Below are 23,767 nucleotides of genomic sequence, written 5' to 3' on the forward strand. Positions count from 1 at the left end.
ACCATAGCAATACGTTCTGGATAAATACTGTATTGACCTCGATCACAATACAAAGAAAGATACAATACACAGACTGATGGCACTGTAACAGCAAGGCACTATGGCAAAGTAGTGATGTACACTTACTGTATAACTGTTTGACGACAATGTTTGTATACACAGATATATATTTTGTATATATGCGGCATTGCCCACACTGGGCTATGGGTTACAAGTTTTATTTGTCTTAATGTAATGACAAAATGGAAAAATAAAGTTTAAAAAAAAAAGCCTGACTGGAAACAGTACTGGACTGAGGAACACATCTACATCTGGAAAACTATTTTCTATTGTGATGCAAAATCCCATTCAAGTCAGTGTGCCAGGATTAATCACTGACAAGTGCTGAAGGTCAAACATGAGTGAAAGCTGAGAGACTCCTGAGCTCCAGGGTTGGGGTCTTAAATTGCAAAATATCTCCTTCACAGGTGTGTGAATAGCAACCTGGAAGATCAGCATCCTGACAGAAGGAGAAGCTTTGAACCACCCTGAAGGAAGGAGCCCACTAACTGATGAGGAGGGGCACAGCAGTATCCCTGCTTCAAGTAAAGTCTAACCAGAAGAGGAGGACTGAGAGGAGCTCTGAAGGAAGTACAGGATGCAGGCTCACTGTAGCCTACAGAAGAAAGTGCAGAAGCAAAACATGTGTCCAACACACACTTCGCAACTAAACTGGGAAATATGAGAACACAATCCTTAGACAGATGCCAATTTCATCATGAGGCTCTCAAGCTGCAATGCTGGAAAACAAAGATCATAAAAGTATAAACTACACATGAAGCCTTACCTTTGTACGAGGAACAATGTTAAGTTCAAGTTTTTGGTCCACCAGGCTTGCTCCAGCCTCCGATAGGTAGCCCTGGTTCAGAACCAGGCAATCCCTTCCAAAGCAGCAGGGGCAGCACAGCTTCTGTAGCCACTTGGTCCACTTGGGGTTCAGTTGCCCATACGGTTCTTCAGTTTTGGGTTTAAATACAGCAATTATTTTCTGAAATAAAACAAAACAATTATATTAACACCCAACACTACGCATTAAAAAGAAAAAAAATCACTAGGAACTAGGCTCTGCAACAAATGGTTTGATGAAGATTGAAAAACTCCATCAGACGTACTGAAGATAACCTCATTCTCTCAGCAATCATTAGTTTGCTACAGCTAAAAGAGAATCAAATACAAAGTATGATATTCTTACTGATTGTGTATGCAGTAGAATTCAAGACCGACTCCATTTTAAAATTTTGCTTATCAGAAAAAACAGTAACTACTGACAAAAAGACCCATGTAAATTTGTAGATCTGTGGTGAAAATTGTACAGTTGATTCCTTCCCTTGCAAGCGATGATCCGGGTCATTGAACTACACCAGTTATTTAGTCAATATAGCTATAAGTTGACCACAGAAAAAGGCATCCCTCAGCCAAAAGAATTGGAGTATTTTTTGGAATTGTCAATACAGCAGGGGAGTCCAGCGGTGCAGAAGGGTCTAAATATCACTGACACTTCTAGAGATTTAAATTCTTCATGATCACCTCAAGCCTCTCTTTGAAAGCAAATGCATATAAAAATCTTCTGAACAGATTTAAAGAGTAAATACGTACTTTACAAATTACATAATGTTAAATCAGACTGACACTTCAATGGTACTTGAATCTACGCATGCCAACTCCATTACGTACCATCACATTCTCACTCCCCACAAGCTTAAAGATAAAGGAATCCATCAAATTAACATCAACTGAGAACACCGATCTATTCATGGAACACTTGCACTTCAAGCTGCAAATCTCCGAAAAACTCACCCTGAATGGAACCCTTGCCTACCGACCACGAGCCACCTTTACCAACCTCATCACTGACTTTGTCGCTCTGCTCACCATCAACTCCAGAGCTTACATTCTCCTCAGGACCTCAACTATCACCTGGAAGACCGAAGCAACCTCTGCTCCACAGCGTGCCTCGAAAGGTTAAGCAACATCGGACTCACCCTGCTCATCACAGACCTAACACACACTGCATGACACACACTGGGCCCCATCTTCGTCACAAGCGATCACAAGCGACAGCACCAAATACAACACCACACAGATCGCATGGAACAACCACATCACCATCCATTTCCAAATCAACACACCTCAAGTCAACACCCCTACCAAGTTCAGCACTGCAAGTCGCAGCTGTGGCAGAATCACAGAAGCAGACTGGCTCAGCGCCCTAAGCACTGATCAGCCTAATCCCAAAGACAAACTCAACAAGGACATCAGCAACTTTAACAACTGGATCAAGAACTAAGCAGACTCCTGCGCACCCATCAAACCAAACAAGCAAGAAAAAAGCACTAGTGGACCGCACTGAAGGAAGCTCCAAGAGCTGCAAGGAAATATTCTCGATCAACAAGGATTTCACCTCGCCCTCAGCCACGGTCAACAACTTGCCGCCTCCCAACCACTCTGCAACAACCTATCCAACTTTTTCCACAGCAAAATGGCAAACATCTACAGCAATTTTGCACACCAACCCAATTCCAGAGAGCTCACTGCTAACCTACCCACCACCAACCAAGATGACCACCTGACCGTATAGACAACCTTCACCAGAAACACTGCAGCAATCATGCGCACCATCCACTCAGGGGCCCAAGTGGACCCAGGCTTCCACCACATCTATAACCTGGGAACATCACCAATCAGCACCACCCTGACCCATATCATATACACCTCCATCACATCCACCACTTTCCTGACTGAATGGAAACTTGCAGAAATCAACACCCTCCTCAAGAAGTGCATAGCCAACTTGATTCAACTGAGCAACTTTCAACACATCTCCCAGCTCCCCTATCCAGCCAGAGTGATTGATTAGGCTATTTCACATGTAACTCACAACCCACCTCGAACTTCACAATTTTCTAGACAATACACAATCAAGATTCAGAAAGAACCACAGCACGAACCAGCACTCACTGCAGCCACCAACGACATTCGAAACATCCTGGACCAAGGAGATACAGCAGCCCTCATCCTGCTCGACCTGTCGGCGGCCTTTCACAGTATCTCCCACAACACCCTCATAAGAAGACTCCATGAGATTGGAATACAAGGATCCACTCTCAAATGGATCTGTTCCTTCCTCATTGGAAGAACCCAAATGGTCAGACTGCCACCTTACAAATCAGAGACCAAGAAACTGATATGCGGTGTCCCACAGGGATCGTCCCTCAGTCCCACTCTTTTGAACATGCCGAACAAACTGCCTGAAGCTCAACTCCGACAAGACGGAAGTACTGATCTTCGGCAACAAGACCTCCCCATGGGATTCCACCTGGTGGTCATCCGAGCTAGGAGCAACATCCATACCCACGGACCACACAAGAAATCTAGGGATCATCCTAGATGACAAACTCAACATGACAGTTCAAGTAAACACAGTGTGCACCTCCTGTTTCCACATCCTACACATGCTGCGAAAGATCTTCAAATGGTTATCTGAGAACAGGCCGTCACGCAAGCACTCATCACCAGCAGGCTAGACGACGGCAACACTCTCTACGCTGGAATCTCCAAAGAACTACTACACAGACTCCAGACCATCTAAAACACAGCTGCAAGACTCCTACTCAACCTCCTACTTCACACCCGCATCACACCGCACTGGATCACCATTTATAAATGCAGCCAATATAAAATTCTCACACACACGTACAAAGCCCTGCACAACACATGACCAGAATACCTGAATAGCCGCATACACTTTTACCAACCTACAAGACAGCTACTCTCTGCCTCACTCTCGCTCACACAAACTACCCGCATCCACAAAAGTAAAACTGGCGGTTACTCATTCTCCTACATCACACCCAAGACAAGGAATGACCTCTTTCAACACATCAGAACCTCCCCATCACTTCTTGAGTTCCGCAAGAAGCTGAAGACCTGGCTCTTCAGATAAGCACCTTGTTGACCACACACTTAGCCCAAGTGCCTCGATATCCTCTTCAGTGATTAATGCACTTTACAAATCAACATAACATAAGATACTGGCAATGGGTAGAATATCAAAGTAATCTCAGCAATTAATATGACCACCTACTGTGCTAAAGAGCAACCAAATGTACTTTTATACGGTCTACAATCCTCACCAACTACACACTTGCATAATTGGACACATCCCCTCTCATCATCTGGTACAACAACAGGCCAGACTGCAACAGAATGCATGATTACCAATCAAGCTTCAGATCACGCTGCAGCATGGAGACCATCGCCTTACACATGCAGACCGTGCCCTCCTGACCAGATGAAATGACCCCTGCCTCCTCATATTGCTGAACGTCTCAGCTGCCTTCAACACAGTTGACCATCCATCCCTCATCCACAGCCTGAAGTCTCAAATGGGATTCACTGACAATGTCCTTTACTGGTTCTCCTCCTGCCCTTCCGAACAACACCCGTTTGTTCACATAGGCACCTCCAAGTACCAAAAGATCCCCATCAGGAGCAGAACCCCCATAGCTCTCTTCGGGCATCTTCAACCTCTTGGTGAAGCGCTATTCAAAGATAACAGCAACAAGAGTCACCAATATGCAGACGATGCACAACTCTAGCTGAAAGACTCCTGTTCTCCAGACGTCCAACCTCTCAAACACTGCATGCACCTCAGCCAGCCGTGAATGTCTAGCATCGAACCGGACGCTCATCCCAACCAAGAGAGAATTCATGTTATTTGCTGAGAACAACAAGCAATAAATAGTGCAAACCTGGCTCAATGAAAGGAACCTTGCCGGCTTTGAACCTCCACTTTCAATCAAAGACAATTCACTCGTATTCACCTTGGACACCAATCTAGTCCTCAAGGAACAAATTATTAAAAAACAAGCAGCAGCCCTCTCTTCTAAAGAAGGTGAAACTGTTTTCCAGGAAAGCAACTTCAGTTTAAGCCTTCATACACTTGTATATGGATGGTGGTGACAGCCTGCCTCATGGTCTCCCAGAATCAACACTGGCACCCCTTTAGGAGAATCGTACATAGCACAGCACATCTCAAAAGCCGGAACAAATCTGATCACATCACCCCCATGTCAATGAAAGTCAATTGGCTCCGCATGCCGGCTGGCAGCATCATCAAAACCAGATGCATCATTTACAAAGCAATCATGACCATTTTCCCCACTTATCTTGCGGGCAAGTTCATCTTCGCTGGTGGCTTTCGGCACACCTGCAGCCAGGCCACTATCAACTTAAGATTAGGAAGTGTAAGACAGAAAAAACAGGGGGGATAGCCTTTTCCATTTATGTAGGATCTGAAACAATATCCTTGTATCCATAAGGACCGGCCCAACGCTGCTCCAATGTAGGAGTTGAAGATGCATCTCTTTGAAGAGCAGTACATCACAATGCAGTAATAATCCAAGAACCAGTTAACTCTTATTACATGCCTACTGCACCCTTGTGCTTCAAATTAGATTACTCATTCCCCTGATACTCCTTCACAGTGCCCTTACCAGCCTTCAATTCTCGGCAAAGCCTTACCTCTCCCAAACTTGCTGTACGTCTGCGTCCAGACCTTTGACGTCTGAATGTTCCTCCCCAAACTCCTTGACACTGCACTCATGATATATGGCAGCAACTCATGGAGTATCAGTTTGCCTAAATATATGTCTAAGAATGCAAAAAAAGGAATTTCAAACACAGCCTACCTAAACAATTTCCAAAAACACTATCAGCTGATACAGACCACAGCGTGAGCAATGGCAACAAGTAAACCAACTTTGTTCTCTACTGCAAAGTGGAGAAACATCTTCCTTCTCCACCTACAAGTTACAAAATCAATCAAAATCTCTTATGGAACTAAACTCACCACTTCCCCCCTCCCTAGCCTTTAGATGGGAAAACTCAATTTCTATTTTCAGGACAGGTAACATACTTATACAAGCTACAAACCTTCACCTCACCACCTTTGGGGAGAGAATGTGGCCTAACGGCTAGAGCGGTCGACCTCGAAGCTGGGGAACCGGGTTCGAGTCTCGGCAGGGACGCTCAACATTCTGTGATTCTGAGCAAATCACTTAATCTCCCTGTGCCTAACAAAAATGAATGCGTCCGTATGTAACGTAACTGGTACTCATGAAAAGCGCTCCGATACCTCCGGGTCTAGTTAGCGCTATATAAAACTCCACACAAAAAAAATAATCTTTGATTGACACTTACCGCTGCTTCATTAACACATCATGGCCATGTTCCCCTAACTACCCTCTCCCCTATTCCCTCGACCGTCAACCCAGAACCTTCTTGCCTCCTTGACACTGACTCACTTGGCACCTCACCTTTGCTGCACCCTCTGACACTCTAAGCAACCTTGCTGCCCCCTGGACACACGCCCCCCCCACCCCCAGTAATCTTGAGAATGACTTCAATGGCACCCACCCTTAACAACGAACACACTGTAACTATACTCACTGGCACACACCCAGAGTCCGATGGGGACAGCCCCAAATCAAGACCATCCGCCACCGATTCCAGTGCGGACTCAACCCTCTCTCCTAATGTAGACCCTACACAGCTCACACAAACTGTCTGCCTGTCCAACCTCACTGACACTGGCCTCCCCTATAGCAAAGCTCACTCACCCTCTTCAAACACAAGACCTGCCACTTATCCCCCACTTTCAGAGATAGAAGGTACACGGACACACTTACCCATCTCCTGAACAGAATAGAACAAAAACTTGATTCCCTAGCTAAAGACATCTCACATGTAAAAAAAAAAAAAAAAAAAAAAAAAAAAAAAGGACCTCTCGATCCAGGCCAAGTTACTTTGCTGTCACAGATCGAGTATGGAGAAGAAGTCTCCTCTTATATGTTCTCCAAATGTCAGCCGACACTCCCATTGTTGCTCAATTCCCTTGAGACGTTCGTCCCACTGACCCCACCGAGATCTGAGCCCCAGATCCGCTCTGGAAGCTGATGCTCTTAGTGAATCTTACATCACAATAAACCAGAAAATGGTCCACAAGCCTCCTTCCACAATGCCAGTAATTCTGGGCAAAAATAGAATCCCTCATATGATCTTTTCGCATACACCGCCTGCTCAATACACAATCATTCAGACTCAACATACCACTAACAATAGTCTTTGCACTCGAACATGCATGCTCCTCAACTGCAGATCAGCAGTTAAACATGCCACAGATATCGCCGAAGCTATACAAGAGTATGAAGTTGATATCGCATTCCTCAACGAAACACTTGACCCCCATATTAGACATGCTCACACCACCTGACTACACCATCATTTGACAGGCCAGACCAAGGAGAACTGGTGGCGGACTAGCAATCATCCACAAAGAAGGTATTCAACTTTCCACCTTAAAGGCCTCAAAATACTCTACTTTCCAGTACCTTGGAGTAGAACTTACTGCCAAAGGTACCCCTCCGATCAAACTTCACACTATCTACCACCCTCCTGGTGTTCACATACCTCAGAAGAAATAACTGACCTAGTAACACGATTCTCCCTAACTGACTCGAATAGAGTGTTTCTGGTTGACTTCAATATATACTGGGACAACGCAGAAGACAACACAGTCCGTAACATTACAAACCTTTTTGAAACAAACTATCTCAAATAACTCTGTAAGGAGCCAATTCATAGTAAAGGATCCACTTTAGATGAGATTATCACCAAAAATGAACTTCGATACATCACACCCATCGACTGGTCAGACCACCATCTCATACTGTTTAATATCAACACCCACTCCAGATCCCACCCAATCCCATCCAACAAACATACGCACTAGGCTAGGAACTTCGAACAAATCCCAATAACGAGATTGGAATTTAGGATCTGTGACCAACCACCGTATCAGCCCCTCACTTACACTGTTGATCTCACTGCCCACTATAATAAAGTGATGACTGATGTTCTTGACTAACTGGCACCGCTCAAATGAAACAATCTAGAAAAATCCAATCAAAATCCTGTACAACTTTGATCCTAACAATGAGAGGCGACAACTCAGACAGTCAGTAAGGATATGGGAAACAAACCCCTCTACAGTGCACCTGTCACTCCTAAGAACTTTCCTATATGGCAAACATCTTTAGAGAACAAGCATTTGCAATGCAATAGGTCTCGCATTTACGCGAGTTTAAGCTATTGGCATTGTAAATGACAATGCCTTTTAGTTATGTTTTAAAAACGAAAACAAAAATGAAAGGCATTGTCATTTGCAATGTCAATAGCTCAAACACGCGTAAATGCGAGACCTATTGCATTGCAAATGCTTGTTTTATATTCTGAACATGCGCTTCCCATAAGTGTTTGGGTTCTGTTTGGGTTTATCAGCCCGGCACCCGCTTTCCTGCCGCCACGCTTCATATGTCATCATTGCGACCGCACCTCCTGCTCTATTGCTTGTTGCCCCAGTTATTTGCTACGCCCGTCCCTCACACCTCCTGCCACATTAATTGTTTCATTTAGCACTGCCTCCGTCCCAATCTCTCACCCCTCCTGCCACGTTACTGGATTCATTTAGCACTGCATCACACGTAAACACTACTTTGAAAGACATCTCCCGCCAAGCTTCATCTTTCCTCATTCAGTGCACTGTTGCTTTCAAGATAACGCAATACATGCCTTTAGGCACACTTTCCCTTTAAAAAATTTCTTATTCCTGCTTTTTTTAAAGAAATGTGTATTCCAGCTTCTTACCATAGCAGACCCAGAAACCTTTTCGTAGCAGCCAGTTCTACAACTTGCATTCTGAGTGGGATCCTGCTCACAGAGCTCTGTTGAACTGCCTGTGACTGGGCTTCTGTCTCACACACTTTCTGTTCTCTAGTGCTCCAACCAAGATACTTTTCTGTGGCTCTCTGGTTACACACAGATCTCTGTGGTGCATTAGGTTTCATAATGTACAACAGTGCATTTCCCACTGATTAATTTACCTTGTATATATCTTTTTATTTAACCGGTGCATTATTTTATATGTAGTAACCTAAAGATGAAAGAATAAAAAACGTTACATATTTAGTTGTGTTAGTCACGCCTTCGACAGCCGCCCCCATTGCTAGAACCTTCTTAGTTCAAATTCTTTTTTAAATGCACTTCGACCGCTACCCAGAACTTTTTAAAATTATAAGCAAATGTTTACCGTCAGTTTACACATTACTTTAAAAAGCCTGCAAGCCCAAAAAGTATTGGTAAAAATTTAATTTCATTAGCTCCTTGCGGAAACCTTTCTGGTATGTGCACGGTGCTTTTCCACATGGTTTGTTTTTGGAGCTTTTTCGTGTTAGCCGCTCTATAAAAGGGTGGTGAAAACAAAAGTACTGGAATAAAATGCGTTTTCAACATTCGCATTGCTGTCTTCTGCCCTTACGCTGCGGTAGCATCCAACCCATGCTGCAACACTGAAGCAGATCATCTTTGCACTGAAAACACGCTGTGCATGCCCAAAGTGCGTACTCCAATCGACATTAAAGGCGCAATATCGTTTTCAGCCTATCAGAACCGATGGCCGAATCTTTGAAGGTCTGGCTTCCACATAACTAAACAACGACACAGTAGCTAGCAGAACATGAACAGTTGCCACAATAAAGGGAATGTAAACATTTACATTAAAACGCAACACTACTGGGAGGTTTGTCATAACAACAGTAGCTAGCAGAACATGAACAGTTGCCACAATAAAGGGAATATAAACATTTACATTAATACGCAACACTACTGGGAGGTTTGTCATAAAAGGAGGAGTTGATTTTGTGAATAATATAAATCCCTAAAAAACGTTAAGTCTATTTTCCAGGTTTCTATGTTATTAGTCTTGCCGTACGTTTCTATTTCCTCGTTTCCTCCTGTGCCGGCCAGCCTCCCCTTTTGCCCTTTTGACCTGCGTGACCATTTTGGAATTGCGTACTTAAAATGGAATGGAGGCAGGGTCAAGCTTCAGAGAGTGCTGCGCGTTTTACAACAAATTCAGGTTAGAAAATGGCCACGCTCACATTAGCATTGTTTGCTAGCCTCTGTTGTTAACTACTGTGCATCTAATTTTTATATATTTTTAATTTTAAGTAATTTGTTGCGTCGCATAAGAAAAAGAGCAGGGGAGAGGATGTGGTCTCAGGGCTAGACTGCAGACTTTGGAGTTGGGAAAGCAAGGTTCGCGCCTCGGGGTCGACTCCACATCCTGTGATTCTGGGCAAATCACTTAATCTCCCCGGGCAAATCACTTAATCTCCCCGTGCCTACCAAAACAATGAATGTGTCCATGTGTAACGTAACTGGGGTTCATGTAAAGCGCTCCAATACCTTTGGCTCGAGTTTGAGCTATATATATCTGCAACAAAAAAAAAAGAGCCCTACTTATGATATACTGGCATTTGATTTTCTCTGTGGCTGTATGATCGCCTTAACTTCCAAGTGTAGCAGCAGAACTGATGTTATTAGCCTATTCTAAACAGGTTCGCTTACCAACTTGTAGCTAGCGGTTGCCTCCAGGGGCCGTTGTTGGAACAAACTGAGAGGTGTCAGGGTGTGCAGCAAAAACCGCTACAAGCAGATGTATAGTGGGGGCTCTATTTTTAGGTGATGGCCCTCGTTTCCTCGGTCACTCTCCCCGACAAAGAAGCGGCATTATTATAAAGCAGCATCTGGGTACGTGTACACAAGGGGCAGCTCCTTGAAATGAACAGCGATCCCTGCACGGGTAAGCCACCGCCGTGACAGCCCATCTTCTCGTTCTCGCTCAGATCTCCTTTGTGTTGGGTAAAACAATCAATCCTTCAGAGACTGGCGAACGTACCATCACCGACCTTTGCAAAAGCACAGCGGCCAAACCTCTGCGTCGTCCTCAATTAAGGCATCTCTGTGCGTGATGGTGGTTGAGTGCTTTTCCTGGCCAGAAATAATTATGGCGCTTGTTTTTGCCATCATTAATAGTTCACATTGTGATTCTCCTCCAGTTATTGGTGGTATGGCGGTGGCAATGACGCAGCACATTGCCAAAGTGAAAAATGTTGACAGGAAAAGATGGAAAGCCAGGTAGATACACAAATGGTGCGCTTTACCCAGCGTCGTTCGGCAATCGCATGTAATTATATTCTGCAGGGCATATCTCTGTGAACATCGAAGAGGAAAGCGTAGCAGCAGATCGTAGAATATTGTTTGCCTGTTAGACTTGCTTCTGTGTGACGAAGAATGTACCCGATGAAGATGCAAACAGTAGAGTAGAAATACAAATTTCCTTTGTATTTGCAGTGGAGCAACGCATCGTTGAGTGCAGACTTCCCTAAAACAAGCCCTCACCCAAAGGAACAAGCTGTCGCCGTTACGCACACAGCATCGCGCTTTCACTTTAAGTGAAACTGAAAACGCGATGCAAACACAAGTTACAGTTCGATCTCTTGTCTTTATGGGGCCATGTGTTTCTAAAAACATGGCCCCATAAAGATAAGAAAGTGCTGCAGTGAAGCAGGCCACCGAGTCGGCTCAGAGGCAAAAGGATGTCCCCAGAAAACCCTCATTTCCAATGGCAGGCCACCGTTTAGCATAAACAGTGACGCCGGCCAATGGAAATGGGGGGTGGGGCTTAAAGACCTCTTCTGAAAGTCCTCTCCTACTAAATCTCTTGCGAAGGCAGAGCAGGGCTCTGCCCTGCAACGCCACGCGAGACCTAAAAAGCTACTGTCTTTCACAACCAACTTGACAGTGCTAAGAACAGACCCAGTGAGCTCTTCCACATCAGTAAACGACAGACCACCCATTCCTCCCCACAGAAAATAACAGCCACCAATGAACGCTGGGAAGACATTGCCAGCTTCTTCACTGATAAAGTTGAGAAAATTGAGCAATCCATCATCCAGGTCACAAATCTGACTTCCCTACCAACCTCCCCTGCTGTCTCACTTCCCTCCACGGTAGCCATCCCTGTAGATTTAACCAATGTCCGAATGGCCCCAAAAGAAAATAATGTCAACTATGATCTCTTTCAACTGAAAAATGATGAGAAGTAGTCTGACTTTAAATCCATGACAGAAAATGAAGTCCTCAATATAATAATATAATTGTGAACTTGAAACCCACATCCCACACTACTGACCCCCTCCCATCCACAACAGTTCAAAACCTCAACCATATCATCACTCTGCTCTGGACAAAACTCAACAGCACATCTCTTTCCTCAGGCCATGTACTCAACTCCCTCCAACTTTGCCAAATCACACCCATACTCAAAAACACCAGGTGCGGACCCTAATAGCCCCAATAACATCAGATCTATTACCAACCTCCCGCTCCTAGCCAAAACAATGGAGAAGTGTGTCGTACTACAACTTAACAAACGTGTAGACTAATTCAACCTCCATGACAGGATTCAGGAAAGGCTGTAGCACAAAAACGGTTATGCTCAATATCTCGGATGACATTCACAGATCCTTAGATGAAGTTGACGCATGCCTCCTAATCCTACTTGACTTATCAGCGGCTTTTGATACCATAAATCACCCTGCATTACTTGAGACACTCAAGAACCGCACTGGTATCAATGGAACACTCCTAAGATGGTTCACATCTTACCTGCAACCTCGCTTGCAACAAATAAAAATCAACAACTGTCTCTCGATACCTACACTAGTTTTTCATGGTGTACCCCAAGGCTCAATTCTGTACCCATCCCTTTTCAATCTCTTCATGAAACTCCTTACTGGTATCTTGTGTCACCTACATACGATGACACCCAACTGTACTACAAAATTAAATCACCCAGTGACATCCTACATCTGAACACTACACTAAACAAGATTTAAACATGGCTTAACAACAACCATTTAAAGTTGAACACCAATAAAACTGAACTACTGCTGTTCTCCCCCAAACACAACCCTCTACCAATCCAAGATTGGCTCGAGAACTTGGATGCCCTAAACTGTTCTCTCCCTCTGACCAACTCAGCAAAGTCCCTAGGCATCACTCTGGACAAAAACATGTCAATGGAGGACCACATCAACAATACGGCCAATGAAGCTCTTCCACACTAAAATACTGAAAGAAAATCAGACCATTAATTCCCCCTGATGATTTTAAGACGATAGTGCAATCCCTAGTCCTCTCAAAACTGGATTACGGCAACGCCATCCTCGCAGGTACTCCAAAAAGTCAAGATGCTCCCCCTAAGAACAGTTCTCAACATGGCGGCCCGGCTCATAACAGGATTTAAATGGTTTGAATACATCTCACCGGCTCTGAAGAACCTCAATTGGCTTCCCATTGAAGGAAGATGTATCTACAAGACTGCTTGCATCACCCACAAAGCCATTCATAATCATAACCCCAACTATCTAGATACCAAACTCTAGAAAGCAAGAAGAGCCAAGACTTTGAGAATCTCCAATTCACTTCTCATACCTCCCAAACTGAAAAATAAATCCCCCCAGACAAGCTCTGGAAATGTATCTATGATCTGGAACTCACTCCCTAGAGCTCTTCACTGCAACCCCTCCTTTTCCTGTTTCAAACAGGACATTAAATACCTACTGCTCAACAAATTCCTTAACACACACACTAACTGAGCTAGAATCCCAAAGCTCACATCCAATCTAATTTGACCCTCTGCATCATTCGATTGATTGTCTCAGATGTCTAGTATGTCATTCACCCCCTGAATGTATGCTGTTCTAATAGCCGCATATTGTAACTACCATGACTGTCTAATGATTTTCTTCGTCTGTATGTATGTATGTATGCGTGTACTTCAATTCAAACGATCTCACATTATATGTAAAGCTTTTGGATACATTTGGATCTAGCTAGTGCTATATAAAACATATAAATAATATTGGTGGAATGCTGCCTTAACACACATTTTGATCTACTGCAGCAAAATAACAAATGTTTAAGAGTTCACAGCTGGCCGAGCAAGGTGAAAAGGCTCCTGTAGAGACTATAGTAGTAGGCGAGTCCACATTCAGACAATATTGATTGAGGGGCAAAACAGGTATTGAGCAGCAGGAGTCTTTTGCAGAGTTACAAGAGCTTGAAATGTATTGAATTAAAGCAGTTTCTTAAAATAATAATCATATATTCAGTCATGCAGAAAATAAACAAGTTAAAAAATATGCTAATTTACTAGTAAAAAAAGTGCTCAACATTTTTCTATTGCTTCGTAGCAGGCTTTTGTGAAATGCACAACAAATAAATATGCACAAGTGTCTCTCTCTGAAAACAGAAAAATAGCGTGAGTTCATTTTCAAATGATGGTCTGCTCACCCATGCTACCAAGATGTAACTTTTTTAGGGCTGGAACTCTGCAGTTGGTTGCCAGGAATTTAAGTCTTTATTGTCTGTATTATGAAGTTTCATTTTCCATGTTATATGCAAGAAGAAAGCCTGTAATGTAACGTACTGTAAAGTCGATGATATGCTTCTGATGAATAGATTACATTAAGATTGAATGACTGCGTAGAAATTCATAATGTAACTGTATTTAACAAATGCTTATGTGCAGATGAAAAGCAAGAGAAATGTATTTAATTTGATGTAACACCTTAGTTTCCTAAATCCATTGCAAACAGATGTTATGCATTTTAAAATGCCACAATATTTTTCTGTATGATGTTTATTGTTCAGATCATTATAAAAAAGATGACCTTTTTAAGAGGAGCTCTGTTTACTTTTTTTTTGCTCGGATCATTGCTGGCAGGTGCTGCAGCATTTTTCCATTGGAGATATTTATGCAAGGGGGGTTTTCATTATTTTGCATGGGCTCATATTCAATTGCACTTAATGTTAACTTCCTTGGCACAAATCGCACTGTTAGTAAATTTGAACTTAACAACTTGTACGATGTGCACAATTTACGAGCTCTTTGTAGGGGCACACAATGTTATTTACTCATTAAGTGATTTTCTCATGTCGCTTATTCTTAATCACCCAAGTTATTTGTTAGACTTTATTTGTTTGACTTCTGTTTTTAACTGGAATGTGTATTGTTTCTTCTGACAATTTATGTGCCAAGAGCAAACAAATGATTTTCTGGATTATATTATTTGTGATGGCTGTATTGATGTAACTTCAACTATATTTACTGAATAAATATAATGCTAAATTCACTTTGCCTTCCACTAAACCTGTGCATCGACCCTTTCTAGTAAGAGGAAATCGTTCTCTCATTTATTACAGGGGGGTCCCAGATTTACTAATCACCAGACCATTGCATTGCCATTATATTTTGCCCCATTCTTTTGATGCTTGTGTAATGTAAAGCACTTGACATTAAATACTGGAATACATTTAAAGTTTAATTGTACATTAAAGAGCTATGCAAGAATTAATGCTAATGTAGTATCCATGTGACAGAAGTCTGTTAAAGAAGTCTTCAGGTTTCTTTTTTTTTTTTTTCTTTTTTTTTTTTTACAGCTTGCATATGAATTGTCAATCTTAACAGTGTTTTCTACAAGATACATCAGAATTCAGCAGATCTATAGGTATGGGTGTGAAAGATCAAAAATTCAGAAGCAGTTCTAAAGCTAAGGGTGTGGCGATCAATTCGGGCCAGTCCTATTAACAACCAATTTCCATCCATTCTTCCACAATGAGACTGGGATTGCATGAGAAGTTAGTGACAGCTGTCCATATTATGAAATGTTTTTAAATGCTCTGGGAGATTCAGAGACAGGAGCCCATAGGCAGATAATGTCCACACATGGTTAAGTAAACTTTATTAAGCAACCTTCAAAAGGGAATCTTGAGGGATAGGGAACCAACAAACAGTTGGGCTGGGAAAAGAGAACATTTGAAATTACAATTCTTATGGATAGGGAGATGAAAGGAAAAAGTACACAAAGTCATAACGAATGACAGGGCAACACTAGTATATACCCGACAGGAATGAACATATTGAAGGGACTCAGAACAAGATAAACTCAGCAAGAAGCACGCAGTTCTGCATGAATACAGGGAGAAAGAGAATCAAAAGCAAGATGAATTAGGCTCCATTAGAAATTGGTTAGCTGAGGAATCAAAATCCCAGACAAAAATCAAAACTTCTGCACATATCCATGTACTTTGTATCCAAGGGCACAACAGTGGGCAACCATACAGAAATGCATAAGGACTCCAAAACAAGAGACAAATGTCTCATAGCAAACACGGGTTAAGAGGAAATTCACAAGACCTGAACCTCCTCTGAGATGTACCTTGTAGATATAAGCCAGAAAATTAATCACACACACAAACACACAGGTTAAGATGAAAAGTTGCAGGATTCAACCTTTTCCATAGGGATCACCACTACAAAGAACCTCTTACTGTACAATCCATATTATCCTCAGTTACCCAGATCGCAAAAAGTCATCTGACCCCTCACCAAGACCATACATAAGAAAAATCCACAATCTTGGTCTTCAAACTGCCCAGAGTATGTAAAGTGCTAAGAAGCCAAGGAATTGGCAAACAATGCACTATACAAATACAGAGCAACAAAACCCACATTTAGATCAGTGACTTCAGCAGTAACATGCGTCAAGAAGATGGTCTACTATGTTTGTTGCCTGTTCTTAAGGTGGGCTTAAGGTTAAAAAATATACCTTTTAACTTCTTAAAATTATTATCTCCACTCCCATCTTCCTACAACCATGCTTTCTCGTATAAGGGAACAAATAAAGAAGACCCACTCTTTCAGACCAATACCTCAAAATGTACAAATATACCCAGAAATGAAGGATTGAAAACAGATTGAACACCGGTTTTGCAAACAGAGAAACGTGCAGGTGTTCTCAGTGATTGATGTAGGCTGCCAGAAGTAAAGAAGCATTTGAAAAATAAATAGGGCATTGTCTGGAGTATAGAGTAGTGAGGTGTCTTGAGGATGACTTAATATGTATTGTTTCCTAGTGCAACAAGGCATTATTGACTAGAAGATCCATGTGGTTTCTAAATACAACATCTGGTTATCAGCTCCATTCACAAGTAACTACCTAGCAGACGTCCAGTAAAGTGAGCCAGCATACTATCCAGTTGGTCTGTGACTGGAACTTGGAACAGGAAGCTCCAAGTGGCGCATACATTTCAGGAGAGGCTTACCCTCAGTTGAGAAGAACATGTGCTTCCATGAACAAACAGAATTTGGTCAAGCAAATTAGCATGCCAAATTTATCTGCAATAGTCATAAGGGTTACAGTGCCCATTCCTTGCACGCGGACCATGATATATTGTACACAAAGAAATCTGAAATATGGAAAGATGAGATACATTGTTGTAACCATTATAACAGTTGTCTGGGGCCCGTTAAAGAAGCAATATTCATTTCAACACCAATGTTGACAAGAACTTTGGAGTGAAAGCAAAAATATATGGCACTTCCAAGAATGATTTAGAGACAACGGGCATAGGTTACAGTTCGCACACACTTTAACAACAGAAGGCCAGTGCACATTTGAAGGTCTACCAGCTGTGAAACAGGGTGGTAAGATGGCCTGTGTAGATTCATTCCTAAAGACTATGATGAAATTCAAAAGATATTTCATGACCATGGGGAATGTGGTAAAGGAAAGATGAAGGCTTTATGAGGAAAAGGCTAGCCAATAAAAATGCTAAGCACCAGACAGCTGAACGAATGAATTTGAAAACTTCACAAGCAAGATGTTATGAATCCAACAGATGCATGTATAAAATCAGTGGAAGAATAGACTATGGATGAGCTTTAACCCCAACGTCACCCAAGTCATTGCCATTTTCCCAATAATTGAACAATTCCTGGCCAATGTAGAGGCTTTGTTTTCACAAGAGTAAGCAGATGAGCATTTTACTAATGCACAAAGAGGTGCAACATGAATCCAAAGACAATACAAAAAGGTGGAAAAGGAATGTTACAGACACGAGCCTGGATTACATCTGGCAATGTGTACAGCCTGCCCTAGGATACAAGGATACAGAATGCAATGAGTGTGGAAGTGCAGTAAGAGAGAATAAGGAAAAAGAAAAGGGAAAAGAGAAACATGAAAATTGTGATCTACGAGAAGTAATACTTACGTTACAGAACAGGATAAAACAGGTGGTGGAAGAAAAACTTGGAATAACGCAAGGTATTAGTGAGGAGAAGTGTACCGTAAAGGGAATTTTTCTCTTTTATGCGAGATGCAGATTTGTTAAATAAAAGATACAGCTCTTAGGTTCACATTGCATGATTGTATCAAAGATGGTGTAATATGAAAAGTATGACGGCAGGAAAGAAGTGGAAAATGGATACTCAACCTACTGGATACTTTGGCACACAATCCAAAAGGTGCAGTATTTCAAATAATAATTGTTTGTAAAAAAAAAAAAGGGTCAGTTTTAGGATGCGAAGGAAGGCGGCTACTAGCACTGTATTTAAAATTGTGTGGGGAAGAACAAATGACTTACAGGCATGTCACACAAGAGCAGAACAGAATAGGTGTGATCAACTAATTTGCTAAAATATTTAATCAAACTTGGAAATGTTACAAAGCTTCACACACATGATTAACCTGTGCCAGGGTGCATTACTATGGAAACACAAAGTTGCAGTGAGAATCACTATAAACTGTGAGAATGGTATGAAAACTGCCGACTGAATGGTGCCAGCAAGTAATAACGGAACAAACCAAGTTGAACAAGCAGTTATCCACTTACGCATTGCTAAATAAACAGGAAGTATGATTAAGGATATGTGTCAACTTGAAGAGCAAGAATGAAATTATCAAAATGAGTATCAACTTGTTACATCAAGTAAATGATGTCCTCACAATGTGAAAGACTACACCACACTGTATTTTTTGGTCACAGTATACTATGAAGTACCACTGCATGTAGAGGCAAACAGTGTTTGCTTTTCGATAAGTACAAAGGGCTGCATGAGTTGCAGTGTATGTCGTCTGTTTTCAACAAGTTGAGAAACCCCTTTTTCATGATAACAATATCACTTACTTGTGTCTCATCTCCTTACACTACTACAGAGTGCCTTGCTATGTTGCAGATTTCTGTAACAGTAATCATGGCTTGACTGTGCTTGTGAGTGTATGCGAGGTTAGAGTGTCACATGCATGTAGGTAGGATCTGGAATAGGACTGTTGGTCAAAAAGATTTTAACTTGGATAGTTAGGAGGTGTCTACGGTTAGAGCCAGACATGAAACAGAAATCTTTATTAGCTAGTGCACCAACAACATAGCTGAATGCAGCCAATTGAAATATAGAAGCAGTTGATCCAGTTGAAGAATTACAGAACTAAGATATCACATGAATGAATTATCGCAATCCCAAAGTTGAAAGCTGCCAATAATGTTCTATATTAACTAAGCACTTCAGACAAAGCATGGGTATGATCATATGACAGGCGACAAGCCTATTGCAATAATTAGGACAAGTTCATTTTAGGAGAAAGCGGTCTGTATTTTTTGGTTAAAACCTTACTGCGCCAACCATGTGAGATGAACAAATCTCAAGTGAACCTTTGATAGAAATGCTTAATAAACCCTAAATGAGAGGATGAAGGCCTCACATGACGTTTATGCACATCATAAAGGATGGCCTATAGCCAACAAAGCACTCTGCAGGGAAAAAATAGAAGAAAGCCATTTATGCCTTGAAATTTATTACACAGAAAGAGGCATCTTGTTATGTTTTGTGCATCTGTAAATCGTATATCAACTGCTAGGGTATACCAGTGCTGAGCAGGTGTGTGCGCATGCCTGGTCCAGTGTATGGTAAGTTGGTTAATTGAAAAGCCAGGTCTTCAGCTTCTTGCACAATTCAAGAAGAGAGGAGGAGGCTCTGATGTGTAGTGGGAGGCTGTTCCACGTTTAGGAGTGAGGTAAGAGAGCGTCTGTTCTCCTGATCTGGTTCTGAGTGGGAGTCCTGCAGAGCAGAGGTGTCTGGGTGGTTGGTAAAAGGAGATGCGACTGTTCACGTAGGTGGGGCCTTGTGTAGTTCCTTGAATAGGTGTGTATGAGGGGTTTAAAATGAGGATGTTTGTGTATAAGGAGCCAGTGATGCTCCCTGAGGTGTGGAATGATGTAAATTCTGTGTGGGAGATTAGGGATTTTGTTTTTTACCTTTATTCCTGAAAGTATTAGAATGTGAATGACAGCTCAGTTAGAGTGCTTCTGGTCCTCTGCATCTTACATGAATGTAAAAATGTTTTTGGGAGTAGTACCACGGATGGCAGTATTGCTATCATCTCGGTGCTGCAATTACATATGCTAGCATTCTAATTATTGGATGGGTGGTGTTCAAATAGAAGTGATCTGCACGTTTTGCTGCAGCAAACCCGAGATATAACACAGTTTCTTAGCAATATTCAAATTTGTCGCCCCTACATTGTACATAGCTTGAACCTATTAATAAGTGCCCAAGTGGACAAACTTGCAAGATCAAGCTTAATAACTATAAAAACTCTGCCATGAATCTTACCCCACCTGGGATTCCCACACAAAGTCCAGGCTACTATCTCTCTAAACTCGATTGCGCCAATAGCCTCTACCACGGATCGTCTTTACCAACTATGAAAAGACTACAACAGATTCATGAATCTGCTGCCTGACTACCCTTACATGTAACGCCACAAGCCCACATCTCCCCTGCCTTGAAGGCCCTGCATTAGTTATCAGTTGCCAGAAGATCTACATTCCAGCCGCTGTGCATCACCCATGAAGCGATACATGTAACAGGGCCAATCTTTATCAGGAATAAAATCAGCAAATACATTCAACAAAGGAACCTCCACTGTAGATTGGTACCTTGCCTCAAAATCTCACCATACAAGAAACAAAAAACATGGGTGGAACATCCTTCCCTCTGACTCTTCCCCCCCTCCATCTCCTGTTTAATCATAATCATCCCAAACCTCCTCCTACTGCTAAGATCTCCAAATACACACTTTCTAGACCCGTCCCTCTTCTTTACCTCTACTATCCTTTTCAATCCAACTAACAGACTCACATGTTCACCGCTTGAATTAATTTCATATTTCCCTGTACTAATTCACCACTAATCCTGTTTTAGTTACGGAGTAGCGTGCTACTCACCGAAAAAGCACTTTGACGCCTCATCGTGGATAGCAAGCGCTATATAAATGCAAACCCTTCCCTCTTCTATCCCTCCACTATCCTTTTTCAATCCAAATAACAGACATGTCCATCGCTCAAATTAATTTCATATTTCTCTATACTGATATACCACTAATCCTTTTTGGGTTCCGGAGTAGCGTGCTACTTACCGAAAAAAGCTTGGACACCAGGGGTAGTAAGCGCTAAATAAATGTAATTACAATTAAAAGTTCCATATAGCAAGTATATATGTAGTTGCCAACAGTATTTCCATACACATTATTTAGGGCGACTAAAATTTGCAAAGGTCGTAAAATATTTTGCATCTCAATAAACAGGATATCAGAAAAAAAAATAACGACATAATATAACAGGCAGCACAAAACAAAACACAAGCAATAATGCAACACTCCATAATGTAAATGTATTGCTGAGCTGCCCTGTGGTGTAGTAGTGTTGGGCTGTTGCACGTCTGTGTTGTGTTTCATTGTTACTGAGTTTGGCTGTGGTGCGACTGTTATGTTGTGCTACTATAAGTGTATGTTAGTGTTTTTCAGTTGTTGTATTGCTATTGTTTTCTTAATGTAATTTGGGGCTGTAATGTTGTTCTACAAATACAGTCAGTCTATTTAAAGTGGTAACTTACCACACAATACCACAGCCAAACATCCACATTCACAATACAAAGGTAAACAGTTTTGCACCAAACACTGCTTTATCGACAACCAGGTGCCATTCAAAAATGTTTTATAATTTTGTAGCTATATGGATAAACTGTTCCCCCTCATTCTATTTTACCCATAGCTAATAAAGGCCAGTAGGAAGCGTATGTCAGCAGTTGAATACGATTTACCAACTTGACCTAAATCAGTGATACTCAAAATATGGCCAGGGGGCATTGCTGGCATCAGTGTGGCCCTGGGACATGCCAAAGACAGTACTTGTGGCCTCCAGGGAAAAGTTTGTGAGTACCATGCTTTAGGCCGTGGGGAACTCGCAAACATTTCCCCGGGTGCCAGAAAATACTATCTGTGGCATGCCCGAGGCCCGCACCAATGCAGCAGGGTGAGAGTTGGGGTAATGAAAGGTGAGTGAAGGGGGACGTGTAGCAGATGCATGGTGTGTATAACAAACCGAGCCTTGTGACTTTTGTCTGCCACCAACAACTAAAGTCAAAGCATTAAACTTCCAATGTAAAACGTTAGCGCGAAAGAGATACTCATCTAGTGGCTGAATTGCAAAATTTTAAACCAGAAAACCTTTATTTATGCCCCTTTCACAGCTTTCTGAATGTTTCTGACCTGTCAAGTGAACAGTAGCCCAGTGCTGCTGTTCACCAGGGGGCCGCAATTAAAGGTCAGCAGGGCCACAACTCAAGAAAGCCTACGCAGCAGAAGATGCACACTTTAAAACATCGGCTACCCAGCAAACTCAAACCTCCTCAAAACACTCTGGCCCAGTATGCTTCAAGTCAAACAAACCATTTTCAAGTGCAGCGGTGGCGAGCCAAACCCCTTGCCACCACTCTCAAACCGATAATAAAACGGGTTTTAAACCAGTTTTATTATCGTTTTATTTTACTCCCCCTGGAGCCACCCCGAGGACTCTGATGAGTCTCGGGGAAGATCCAGGAGGATGACACCGATGGTGGGGGAGTGGTGGGCACTGGTACAGTGTGCATGAGGGTTTGGCTTGACGTCTCAAGTTCTCTCCAGCCCCACCTGTGTTGCTGGGGCTGGAGAGAGCAGGCACAGGTTCCCAGTCTGCCTGGGAGCGCAAGCTGACAGCGCTTAGGCCAATCTGAGCGCTGCTTCATGCAGGGGAAACATCCGGAACTATGCCGACAGAGCCATGTGTTCCGGAAGCCCACAAGCATAACCGCGCTTGCCCGAACAACGAATTTGCCTTAACCACGCATATGCGTGGTTAAGGCAAATGCACTCTAGTGTTCGAAAAGGGCAAGGACTTGAAAGAGGAGCGTCAGGATGCGGACACGGACAGGTAAGTTGGGCTATGGCTGGGTCTGGGAGGGGAAGGTCGTGGTAGTGTTCAGGGGTGGGAGGGGTTCGGGGTAGTTTTCAGGGGTGGAAGGTTCGGGTAGTTTTAAGGGGTGAGGGGGTTTGTGGTAGTTTTCAGGGGTGGTGGGGGTTCGGGGTAGTTTCAAGGGGTGGTGGGGGATCAAGGTAGTTTTCAGGGGTGGTCGGGGTTCAAGGTAGTTTCCAGGGGTGGGAGGTTCAAGGTAGTTTTCTGGGGTGGGGGTTCAAGGTTGTTTTCAGGGGTCAGGGTGGGTGGGGTAGTTATGGTTTAGTGGAGGGGGGGGGTCGTTTTTAGGGCTCAGGGGTAGGTCGGGTCATTTTTAGGGCTTAGTGGAAGGCAGGGTAGTATTTAGGACTGGAGGCAGGGGCGTTTCTTGGGCTCAGGGGAAGTGGGTTGGTTTTCAGGAGGGGGGGTAGTTTTAGGACTCAGGGCAGGGGCAGGGGTTGGGGGTCAAGTCTTAACCCACGGAAATGTGTTTATCATACGTGCTTTGACAAAGCATACATCGTTATAAAGGCATATTGGTATACAAGACTTGCGTTGTACAGACTGCATGGAACCGGCATGCATGGTAAACACATGTGTGGCTCTATCACACAACCTTCATGCAGTGTCAGGGTTGACAACAGTGCAGTCT

The 23,767-nt window shown here is 42.7% G+C and overlaps 1 protein-coding gene across 1 annotated transcript in view; it reads right to left on the reverse strand.

Moving 5' to 3' along the window:
- PI4K2A (phosphatidylinositol 4-kinase type 2 alpha) overlaps positions 1 to 23,767 on the reverse strand; it is a 188,346-nt gene that overhangs the window by 130,265 nt on the left and 34,314 nt on the right. The window contains exon 2 of the mRNA XM_085606372.1: positions 827 to 1,027. Coding sequence (XP_085462498.1) covers positions 827 to 1,027 — 201 coding nt within the window. The remainder of the gene's footprint in view (positions 1 to 826; positions 1,028 to 23,767) is intronic.

This window comes from Triturus cristatus, chromosome 1_2 (genome assembly GCF_964204655.1).
Source record: "Triturus cristatus chromosome 1_2, aTriCri1.1, whole genome shotgun sequence".
Lineage (NCBI taxonomy): Eukaryota > Metazoa > Chordata > Amphibia > Caudata > Salamandridae > Triturus > Triturus cristatus.